General features: G+C 49.7%; 1 protein-coding gene across 4 annotated transcripts in view; it reads left to right on the top strand.

Annotated features, from left to right (window-relative positions):
* The window catches only part of Aos1 (SUMO1 activating enzyme subunit 1), a 79869-nt gene that overhangs the window by 2345 nt on the left and 65444 nt on the right, over positions 1 to 12080 (top strand). For 3 of the 4 annotated variants that reach the window (XM_026815623.1, XM_026815622.1, XM_026815620.1), the window contains exon 7: positions 2292 to 2477. In XM_026815623.1, coding sequence (XP_026671424.1) covers positions 2292 to 2305 — 14 coding nt within the window. In that variant the 3' untranslated portion in view covers positions 2306 to 2477. The remainder of the gene's footprint in view (positions 1 to 2291; positions 2478 to 12080) is intronic. The other variant, XM_026815621.1, reaches the window with a different exon arrangement.

Genomic DNA, 12080 nt, shown 5'->3' with positions numbered 1-12080 from the left:
GTTTCAAATTTAATCGACTCGATTCCGCCGCGAATCGCCATCGTATATCCTTTGTTTTCAATTATTTAGATCCACGCGCTTCTCGCTTTTTCAAAGTAATTTCTGTTCCGATATTCCCGGCCATGCGTGTCTCGATTTAACACCCTATAACAGATTCGAAGAGCGCAATAATATGAACGAGAAGTCATTGAACATCGTGTACCGTCGCAAAGTCCCGCGCTATCTCGTTTATCAGCGCGCGTAGGCGGCTGAGAATCGATTCGATTTCCACCGAAGAATTATGATGTATCGTCTTTCCCCGCGAACACGATGTCTGCGTTACGTATTCCGATGATTATCGTGCACGCTTGTATGTAAATGCGAGTGGCTCGCGTGTAAAACCGTTCGTGCGCAGGTATACATATAGACACGGACGTGTTCTTTAACGATGCGGCCACGTGCTTTCACGGTTGTCGGATTATCTTTCGCGAGACGATTTTACTCGTGTCCTCGTCGAAAAACCATTAAGCCGGCCGAAACGTCATCCGCGAAACGGTCACCCTTGCTCCTTTTAATTCGTGATGCTCCAGGGGATGTCGAATCGTTACGCGACCGATCTCCAGTCACGTATCCGCGAGCGAGACCGATCGCGTTGACTGGTGATTTATAAATTTAATGGTTCCACCAAAAGCTCGCGTTCAGCCGATCCATTAAATGTCTCGTGGTTCAGCGAGTCCAGAATAGTCCGACGTTTACACTCCGATTTCTGAACGGAATTAAGTCAACAAGCTCGTAGACGTTAGTTCGTAGTTAGCACGGTCATTCTTCAGTCAGAGCAACGTAGTTCTTATCGTTGCGGCGGTTACACAGTTTTATCGCAGGTACCATTCGTGTATCAGCGGAATGGAAATGCACGCGGCTGCTCTAAAATATGATCGACCGGCGTAGCAATTTAGCCGCGATATTATCCGACGGCAAATGAGTTAGAAGACGTACGGGTACTTCCCGTGAGTCAGGTAAGGTATTTACCGAGGCTACTGTCATTGCCGTGAATCGATACGACGCGTACGCCTTTAGGAATGTTAAACGGCCGCGGAGGCGCAAAAGTACGAGCTCGTTCTCACGAATCGCTCGTTAAAACGGACTTATCGTCGTTTTGTACTGGGCGATAGAAAACGGATATGATTTTGTTCAATTCATTCTGTCCTCGCGGTGTGAACTATGCCCCGTGTTCTTTCAGAGGAGTGGAACTGGTTTCGCCGAACCACTCTCGTTTCGTAGGTGAAATAAGAAAAAAAGAGGGTGCCCCGTTCACGCATCGCGGCTGCACGCGTTGATTTATGGCGCGGCGAAAATTATTGCCGGTGTTAAAATACCTCCGGGCGTATTTATTGACGGGCACGCATTGCCTCCGTGAAACGAGGTGGCCAGACTTTCGACGACGACGAGACTGTACTTAAGTCGACTTCGAACTGGCTGGTCGTTAAGTCTCGCGACGTAAATCTATCGCTAGAAGCTAGAATTTCTTCCGAATATGCGACTTTAAGAGCATCCCATCGGAGCTCCCGATCGTTTTCGAGGTTTGTCACATGAAAGCGAGCGATTGCATTTAATACAATAGAGTTGAACATTTTCGAAATTTGTTCGCCGAAGAGACGAGACAGATGCGTGGCGCCTGGTATTCGCGATTCCAACCGGCGCCGGTGGTGGCCGACTAAAATTAACCTTTCCGGCAACAACCCCTACGGTTTCTCCTCGCAAACACCGGCACCGGCGTGTTCGTCGTTGTTGTCGCGCTAAATCGTCCGTGCGCGTAATATTCGAGCGAGGATCGGTGGCGGCGGCAAAAATTGCGTACGTGATGCAACTGCTTACGACTTCGTTCGTTTACCGGCCGCTTCCTATTTATACCGGTGGCCACAATGTTTTCTGCTTATCAGCGTCTTATAGCCCGTATCTCGTCGCGAGTCTCCCGCCCTCGGTTTATTAACTTCCCTTGGTGAAAAACACCGGATACTTTCCCGCGATTCGCGTACGTTCCTCGAAGCAGAGAAGGCGTCCACGAAATCGAAGGAAGATATAAAAAGGTTTTGATGGCCCGTAGCGCCTGGAACGTAATATTTTTTCGTGGACGTCGGAGGAGGCGTGTGGATCACCCAGCACCGAGTGCATTAACAAAATAACGTAATAAAATCTGCCCCTACGGTCACCGTGTCCTTTCACCCCTTTCGAGCGAACTTCTTCGGGCTCGTTCTTTCTCTACTTCGTTTCACCCCGACGCTCACCGCTCGCTCTTCTTCTTCTTTTTCTAGGTGACCGCTCGTAAAATCCGATACATTGTGCGGGCAGCTAAGGCGAATTCAACGCGTCGAGACGCACGGCGAGGGCACGCGATTGGCGACGGAATGAAAGGATTGACCCCGTGAAACGTCCGACCTCCTACTTCACCCGACCCACGGCCTTCCAGGAAGCATCGATTCATCATGGTGTAAGATCATGTCAGTTACAGTATAAAATCTTTTCTTTTCTTTTCGTACCACGTGTGTCGTTCGTCGTTTTACGTACACGACGTACTTGGTACACTACAATATTTTGCCGATTTCTATTGCGATACAACGTTTCACTATTTTACTTTGATATAATTAATAATGGATCGTGATGCGATCCAAGTTTACGAGCAAACGTCGGAATAGTTCCGACAGCTCGTAATGGTGAACGAGTGACTGTTGCAAGTGCATTTTGGTTCAGACGTTTGTCTGGATCGCACAGAGATAGCAAGGATTTTTCTTGCGATTTTTCTTGTCTAGCTGTCGGTTAGACATGTTAGGTAAGTCCTTATTATTCTTTAATCAAGATACGGACATTACAATTAATTCCTGAAACACCGTTCCTATTAAATCGAGTCTTACTCGAATATAATTAGATCGAATAATCCAATGAGAAATAGATGAGCAAACGATTTCTCCAGGAAAAAAAGAGAAGAGCTCGTTGGGTAGTAGGTATGTAAACGGTAGTAGGGAGGGGTGAAATTGAATTAATATGCATAACCGCGCGAGGTCCGGTTTGGAGAGCGACGGTGATGGAGCGATGAAATCTATCTCCGACGCGCGTCCCGGTGGCCGGAGAACAAACCAGTAATTTGTCAGAGTGGCGGTCTCTAAGCCCCGGCATTATAATTTACGCCTATGTGGAGAGCGAACGTAGAAAGGAAGAGGACAGGGTCAACAGCCCCGAACTGTTCGCGTATTCTTGGCCCTGTACGTCGCGAAATCGATCGACTCTTGTATTTGACGGAGACCATAGAATTACTTAAGAGTTTCGCTACGTAACTGTCGTTAAGTTCTATCCAGAGTTCGTGACGTGAGTCCCGTGGCACGTCCTATGCCGAATCCTTTAAACTACTTATTTGTCACGAGTTCCCTCGAGATAGAAGTTCATTCCTCGGCAAAAAGAAGGGTTCCTCGTTAATTTCGTTACACCGCGTTTTCTTCTTGTAAAAATCCGACGAACGGAAGTCGTCGAATCGTCTCTTTCTCCGCTACGAAAGATTCGTCATGTTTCTTCGCGGCTCGCCGGAGCTTAATCCGGTTCTTCTTAAACTCTATAAAAGGAGCACTCGACGAACCCGGGAAGAGGGTAAAAAGCTCTCGGGGCGAGGAGTGGATAAAAATCTCGCGAACGCATCCGTTAAATTACAATGGGTACGTCGCGTCTTCGCGTCGGTTTCCTCGTACGTTCATGGAAAAGGATAGGAAACGCGTGATAAGTTACCGCGTATACGTAGCGAAAGGGACCCAATGACGTCGTCGGTTCGGTCCATATTTCATGCTTTTGTTCGATTCCGTCGGGCATTATTTTAGGTTACGTCGAGAAATGCTTTCTGGATCGCGGTTTACCGTTCTCTTTCTCTCGCCGCTTCTCTTTTTTTTGCCTTTTCCCCCCTATTTCTTTCTGGCCTCTCCCATCGCCGATAAACCGAAAAGGGAGAAATATGTCGAGCTCTCTGGCTGGCCTGACCTTACGAGGACTCTAATGCAACCCCCTTGTTCGTACCACGATTTCACGCTACACCATCAACACTCGACGTTGTTTGCCTTTTTCCGCGCTTCCGTTTGGACAAATAATATCGGACTACCGACCAGGAATCGCTTAATTCCTAGGTATACATCGTACCCTCGACGTACGAGCAATACGATTCCATTCTCATCCCTCGAGACCAAAGTACCTACATGTTGCACTAAATTACAATAATTTAGATATAAATTAACCGCGTTCTGTTATTTGTCGAATCGTCCGACGTTCAACGTCGACGATGCGAAACAGGTCTGATCCGTCTCCGTGTCTCTCCTCCTTTGGTCACGCGAACGATTGAGACCATTCACCGGTACGATGTATAAGCTCGTAAGAGCGTGTGCCACTTTAAACCATTTTTGCCGATACAAGTCTGACTTATGGCCCGCGTGATTCCCCCGAAAAACGTCGGAGATCGTAAGAACGCGTGCGAGACGCGAGCGAAGAAAAGGCGAATAAGGAAGACGGCGGTGGGACGGGGGATGTGGGAGAAAGAGAGAGGAGAGACATACGCGGTGGCGTCTCGACCGGGACGACCGGGATATTGCATTGTGTTTTCTTTCGGGACAAATGATTTACCGTGTTTCCCCTTATATTGCCGCGAGCTACTACAGCCCCGCAAAAACCCGCGTAAGGGGTTGCGAGAGAGTCACCGTGAGTCGGCGACGGGGCCACCGAGCACGGAGGGACGCCGCGCAGGGGGAAAGGGCGAACCACCGTACGATATGGGACGTATTACATATTTATGGGCTTCTGGTACGGGCACGGAAGCAAATTTCGGGCAAATCTTGCCCGGGAATAACGTTAGAACCATTGGGACGTAAGGCCGCGCGACGATTTCGTAGACGACAAACATTCCTGGGGTCTCCAATATTGTTTTCTTCCTTCGAAGCCGACGGGTTTCGAATGAAACTTGTCGACAATTACGTTACTGTGATTACGTATCGCGAGTTACAATAATCCAGCGGATTTACTTGTTTTTAATAAATCCTGTGTACGTCTTCGTGGCGTATTAAAAAAGGAATTGAGTCGAGGCAACGAGGGAGGTACGTAAAGGGTTAAATAACGTCGTAAATTTCTCCGCGAAAGAGAGAAGTATAAAGCGAGAGGGAAAAAAAAGTCAGTCCTGTTATCGCATCGGTAAAAGGTCTCGTTTCTCGTATTTCATTCCGTGCGAGTATTCTGTAAAACCGTCTGACGCGAGTCCGTGGAGTTGTTGGATAGAACGGCGAACTCATCGAGAAGTCCGCGAATTAATCGCAATGGAGGAAAGTTAACTCATAGGGAATTCTACCGGACGGGCGGATAGGTCGTCGTCGTCGTTCCTACAGCTTATAGAGAATTCTACGGAGTAACTTGCAGGAAATAACAAGCTACCGTTAGCAATCATGTAAATTACCATCGGTGATACATTATTCGTTTCTCATCGAAGAACTCGTACCGCGCGTTCAACGGCCAGGGGGGAAAACTCTTCGAAGCGCGGCGGGCCTTATTTGTTCCTCGTAATCACGATCAACGTCAAGCGGACGTTATCGCTAATAGCGTTATTAACGCGAGGTATAGTCGCGAGTGTCCTCAAATGGAAAAAAAATTAACCCCGATTTCGTACTAGTCGACTTTCGATACTTTATGCGACGTCCGATGTGCCAGCGAACGATCCTAGGGGAGCGAATTACCGAATATCGAACAAATCACTTCTCCGATTATATCAATAGCTTCCGACTTGGCAACTATTTCATGTCGATTCTTAGGAGAACTCTTAGGAAATTCGCTATACTCGAGAAGGCAGGTGACAGAGAAGTTCGGGTTATCGCGTCGTTTCACTTCGACGACCAAGCAATTTTCGATCGCCAAGGCGAAACGACGGATGAATAAGTAAGAAGATATCGAGCCCGGAGCAGTTTGCGTTCACTTTGTAGTCCGTAGAACCGAGTGAGTATCTCGGTGGATGCGTGCGTTGGCACGGTCGGAAGGGGTTGGCTTTCCATGAGATTCCCGCTCGGTGGTCGTGCAAGAGGTCGGGGGGTGGAAGCGACGGGTGGCTGGATACACCGGCACGGGATTTCGCGAGCAATTACGTGATTAAGACGCCTCCGGCTATGCTCGGGTCTACTAAGTACGTACTTAGGTCTGATCCGTTACCGTGCTAACTGGCTGCTTCCTCAGTTCCGTCGCGTTTCTCCCTTTCCATCGAATCTATCGTTTCTCGTCTCTCTTCCTTCTTCTACTATTCGGGGGGTGGAGGAGGGCGTCGAGCGTTTACGCCCTTCTAGCCTCTTGTTCGCGGGCTTCCTTCGACCTCGCGTCGATAGAGAGAGAAGGCCACGGCCGCGTTCAGTCAGCTAGCTGAAACCAGTCGGCTTTGCGCGGCGACACGAGGCTCGGTTTACCGGAAATTAACTAAATAATTCAGGCGACGGCGGCGGTTCGACGCGTTGCGAGGATACGCGCCGTATCCTTCGTTGCTCTCCGCGAATCTATACGATGGAAACGCGGTGGAGGACTCGGGAGCGACCGAGAAATTAAAAACGACGGAGTCCATCCAAGCTTTTATCTCCGGTCGCGGTGTGTCGCGTACGCTTTATGGCCTCGTGAAAGGAGCCCGGTGCCGCGTTAGATATTCATTAGGAGGAACGGACAGCGTGGTCCCGCTCGTCGTTAAAATAAAAAGGAAAGCGAAGTAAACGCGAACTCGCCGGCCGTCGATGTAAAAAGGACAATAATTGGCTGGACGTCGCCGGGTTTAAAAACATTTTACGACGCTCTTAATTAACCAGGAAATCAGAACGCGAGGCGCAGCATCTCCCGTTTCGAGGTCGTGAGGAGACGGAAACGACTCGATGGGGCACGCGTTCCGTTTAATAAAATACCCTTCGTTAATTATTGCCGCGCCTCGTTTTGGCCGTTTCCATCCGTAGAGTCGCCGCGTCTTTTGATGCACTTGTTACAAGCTCGATGCTTTCCCAGCTTTTACGCCGATTCGCTCGTTCTCTCGAGGAAGCTACGTCGTAAAGTACGCGTTAAAACGGCGTGTGTACCGGTTGTTAGTAAAACGACCGATACGATCTCGGACTCCCAAGACGTGGATGTCGGTGGCAATTTTGTAAACCGATTTATAGACGGAACTCGATCGAAACGGAAAGGACCGGCTGTCCTCGTTCTTAGCAACGTTTAATAAAAATCCGATTGAACGGATTATTATAAAGATCGAAGCATATCGTCTGCGTCGTTCCACCCTCATCTGGCAAACTGACTTCGACGCGAGGAACCACTCGGAGCGCCTACGGGGTATACGACGCGTGGCATGGTGTGAACGAGGCCTCATTTGAATCCGAATGGAGGCGATCTTCGCGGGAGAGGACGTCGGCGAAATGGCAGGCAGCGCGAGGGGACGGAGAAAAGCTGGTCGGTCGGAAGAGGAGAGCCGGAGGAACGACGTAAGGACGATATGTCACCGACAGATATTCCGGAGTGCGCGAACTATCGACCGGAAGCTCATGTATTTCCGATTCTATGTTCTATCGGACACGGTCGAATTCCTTTCCGTCGGTCTGCTCCGTTTCATCGCGTTTCGTTCTCTCTGGTCTCCTGACAATCTCGAAACGCGAATTTCTCTCATGTCGAGCGTTTGTTTCATTGTTCATAATCGACGTTCACCTCTTCCAAACGATCCATCGTTTAACGAGGCAGATAGCTCGAATACATAAAGAGCTCTCGGGAAGACTCTGGCGAAGCTTTCCTCGGAAAGTTATCTCCGGGCGAAGGGCTGTTTCGTTTCATCGGCTTACATTATCGTTCGGTGCCGGGAGCCAACAAGGTGGCGGATTAACTAGCAGGACTTCTCCGCGAAGAAAAGCAACGGCTCGAAGCACTCGACGAATGTCGCTGTTCGACTATTAGCACTTCCATCCCTTTGCCCGGTAGCTTTGCTTTCCCGTTTCGCCTGCTGGGGTTATTATCCTTCTGCCGATTTCATAACATCCTTCGAAGTCGAGTCGCTTCCTTCGCGCCTCCGCCCTTTCAGCCTACGTCGTAGCTTCCTCCCTTCCGGGACACCAGCGTCGACGCTCGCGGTCCATTAAAGTAATGAAGACACCGAGGACGTTTCTCCCGTCCCCGTTCCGACGCTTCGGGCACCAAAGGGTTTCCTTCCAAGGAATTTGTTCCGCGTCGGGGGCCGTTAAACTCGAAACAAACCCGCCGCCTGGCTCTTTCTCATTTTCCGTGGCTCGCACCTTATCCGACGCGACTATATCGCCGTCACGCCATGGAGGACTTTATCGTTTTGCCTGTTTTGCATCCCAACACCGGCACGACCCTATTATTCTTAAACTACCACTGCTCGCGGCTGTACCCTCCCTACGATTACCCATTAATTCCAATTTGACGTTCGCCGACTCACGGCTCTCGGAAAAACCTGGAACCTTTCTAGACGTTCTGGGTTTGCCCGTGTTCTGCTCGGGAACGAATCGATTTCAAAACAGAAGTCGAGATTCGGGATCTCGCGGTTCGCGCGTATGAACGAACAGTGGGTCCGCGTCGTCGCGTTGTTCGCCATATGTCGCGTGGGTCGCGTGCCTTCACGAGTGGCCATTCGTGGCTCTGTAATTACGTGCTCGAGAAATAATGAACGACTAATATCGTCGTCCTACCTCCGTGCTCGGTCTCCTTTCTTCGTCGGCCACGACTTATCGACCTTTTCGTTTTGTTGCCCTTTCAGCAGCGTCCGGGCTCGGTCACGCACCAGGTCCTTCGAGTGGCTTACGTCGGTACGCGCAGCTTTTTTCTTCTCTTCTTCCTTACTTCGGCCCGGCTTTATTTCTCTTGTTCATTATTTCCTCTGCCCATTGTCTCGACAACATTTTGTCGTCGACGCCGAACAATCGATCAGTTCCACTCCTGGGTAGCTTGTTCGGCTATTCGATGGCTGACTTCTCCCCCGTGGAAACGGATCAGATAAGGATCTCCATCGGACAGGTGAGGCGTGGGAAGCGTATGCCCGGCAGTCACCCGATTCTCAATATCCCTCGAGCCTCGCGACAGCCTCCTACGAATAATTAAACTCTTTGTCGTTGCCGGTGCGGCGCGGGGCACGCAACCCCTTTCTTTCTGTTCGACCGCGCTCTCGATTCTATGGATCCTTTCGACCCCGGATAGCTGTTCTCGTTCTTTCGTTCCGCCGTGTTCATTCCCTGCGACACGGAGTTACAAATTCTTCCGAGCTTTTTCGGAGCTAAGTCAGTTTCGCGCTTTACCCCGTCGAATAGTTGTATCGAACCGAGCCGTACAGACGGGAACTTTCGTCTGGTCGCAGTTACCTTTCAGTCGTGGAGAACCGAGCCAGGTGATTAATTAATCTCGCCGAAAGTTTCGAAAGCAAAACCGGTGGTGTCGTTTGATTCGCGAGTATTCGGCACCCGGGCAGATTTGTCGCCGCGATACAAGCCGCGGCGCAACGTGTCGCGGCCGCGCACTCGGTTCTCCTCTTTTTCCCTCGGCCAAATCCGCACGCGTCCCTCGGCCTCTTTCTTTCGCCGGTGAAGAGCCAGAGGATAAGAGGAGAGTGCAGGGGAGGGTTCTAATTAATGGGCGGCACTGCGCTTGACATGTTTACTCTGGGCGCAACCCCTCGAGCCTCTCTCTCTTTCTATTCTTTTTCAGTGAGGGCGATACGCGCCTTGCACCCTTCCTCCCCCATGCTCGTCTTACTTTGTCGTTTCCTCTTTCGTCTTTTCTTCCTTCGCCTCCGCAACCCCCGCTTCTTTTTTTTCTCTATTTCTACGAGTTTAGTCAAAAGCGGCGCACAAATACTCGCGCCGCGCCGCGCCTCGCCGAACGACCAATTACGCTGACCGAAGAGCTTCGGCGAGAAACTTTTAGAGTTCTGATTAAACATGCTGCCTCTAATGGATGGTGCTTCCAGCTGGAGGAGCTTCGAAACGCGTCATCCGGCGGGATCGATCAACTGGACGCGAGGCACAAAGCTCGACACCGAGAGTTAAGTACGAAACGTAGCAGTTTGCTCTCGGCAGCTTTTATATTTATGGGCTCGGCGACTCGCGGCCGGCATTGAACGTTACTCCCTTTCGCCTCCCCTGCTTCTCTTCACGAAACGTAGTTCCGCCTTACATATACTTTTATCTTTTATTTTTCTGTACACTTCGTACAACATCTTGCGATAAAGCAATTCACGCGTAATTTCTTAGACTAGGAAACTAGTTTCGTTGCGGGTAATTATTACTCGCGGCTAGGCTAAGACTAAAACGTATCATTGCAATTGCTCGCGCTAATTTCGAAGCTCCGATTGAGAGCAGTTACCGCTAAGAACGTAATTTAGTTCAACAAAAGTCGCGGTCTGGCGATCTTGCCGCTGGAATCTGGACAGAAGCGATTAGTACACGGTGTAGGATAGGTGTTTAACGCGGCCACTCGAGCAACCGGTTATCCCGCATTTTAAGCGTTTCAATTACGAGTGAATTAGTGGCCAACAGGTAATACCTGCTGGTTCATTGCTCGCGTTATGCCAGAACAGCTGCTCGAGTCTTGGAACGAGGAAGCGATCTCGTTGTACGTTTGATTACACGCTCCGTTCGCTAGCAGCTTTTGCATTTTAATCCGTGCGATCGATCAATGAAGAAATTTTCTGAACGCGATTAGAAAACAAATAATTGAGATACGTTTCTATTCGGGAAGGAACGCAATTATCGCGGAGGGTTACAATCCCCATAGTAGACTCTGATCGATTCGCGTCCTCCTGTTGCAATTATCGCGATTTCAGCTGCGGGCGTAGTCATTTCCATAGAATCGTTCGATCGCATTGCGTGCACGCGATTCCGTCGGTGATTGCACGCGCGTCAATCTCGCGCGCGAACGCATAATGAAGCGGCGATGAATGCCACTCTCGGAATCGCTTCGGCCGATAAATAGAGGAAGAGAAGCCGGATAAAGGAGGAAACGTCGCTAACGCTAACGCGGCTCTGTACAGAGGTTTGCGCGATGTCGCTACACGGGAGACCGGGTCGCGCGCAATTTCCGACCTACCGTGCATACATACGTTCAATCGATCGATTCCGCGGACGATTATCGTCGTTTGAGTCGCTTCGCCCCGGCGTTGCTCTTCCGCGTTTTCCGTGTCAATTCTCATCGAGCTTCGCGCGTTACTTCGGCGGTGACGCGTCGAACGTCGCGGACCGTGCCGCAACCGGACCGACGAGACGAGTTTTGCGATCGCCGAACGCCTCGCACGATCGATCGCGGTCACTTCGGCCGATTATTCCCGTCCACGGGAATTGCCGCTTTGCGGTCTTCGTCGCTCCGGCCTCTTATTCGGTACACATTATAGGCAGGATGAGGTGCAATCGACTATGGAGATTACACGCGCAGCTCGATTTTGACATTACGTATTGTGCTTGATCCAGTTACACGCGATTCGGTGGTAATTGCTTCTGCGGTAATGCACAGAGTGCCGTACCCTTTGAAGGGTTTACGTTCTCCTGTTAACTTTCCTTCCTACGACTATGCAGTTCTTTCTAGACAGTAATTACAATTGACGCAACGTTTTTATTTCTTGACGTTCACGTGAGATAGAAAATAGTATAATCACCATAATTGCAAACGTATTACACCTTTAAACGCGGTGTGCGATACGCCGCATGGAATTATTTGAAGTACCGCGGTGGGCAGTCTCCTCGAGACACGAGGTACATACTCGAGGCTGATATAATAATCCTTGCAAATGCACCTTCTGACTCTAAAATTATTTATCACCCCCTTTCGAAACTATCTAGTTATATCGGATGCACGCTCTCCCACGATACGATTAATTCATTGACGAACGGTCGAGTCAAAGCTATTTTAGAGTCAGCGAGTCTAAACGTGGTAGAGAGATGATTGAAACGGTTGCTCTTTAAACGTCCATGAATGCGACGATGTATTTATTACGATTAAGGCTGGTGCTTAAGGATGTACAGGCTATACACTTAAACAATATTAGCATGTTGAATTTGTTATTATAGATTCCTATTACTATT

This window comes from Ceratina calcarata, unplaced genomic scaffold (genome assembly GCF_001652005.2).
Source record: "Ceratina calcarata isolate Rehan_Ccalc_2016 unplaced genomic scaffold, ASM165200v1 scaffold471.2, whole genome shotgun sequence".
NCBI classification, from domain to species: Eukaryota; Metazoa; Arthropoda; class Insecta; order Hymenoptera; family Apidae; genus Ceratina; species Ceratina calcarata.
This window is presented reverse-complemented; position numbering and strand designations above follow the sequence as displayed.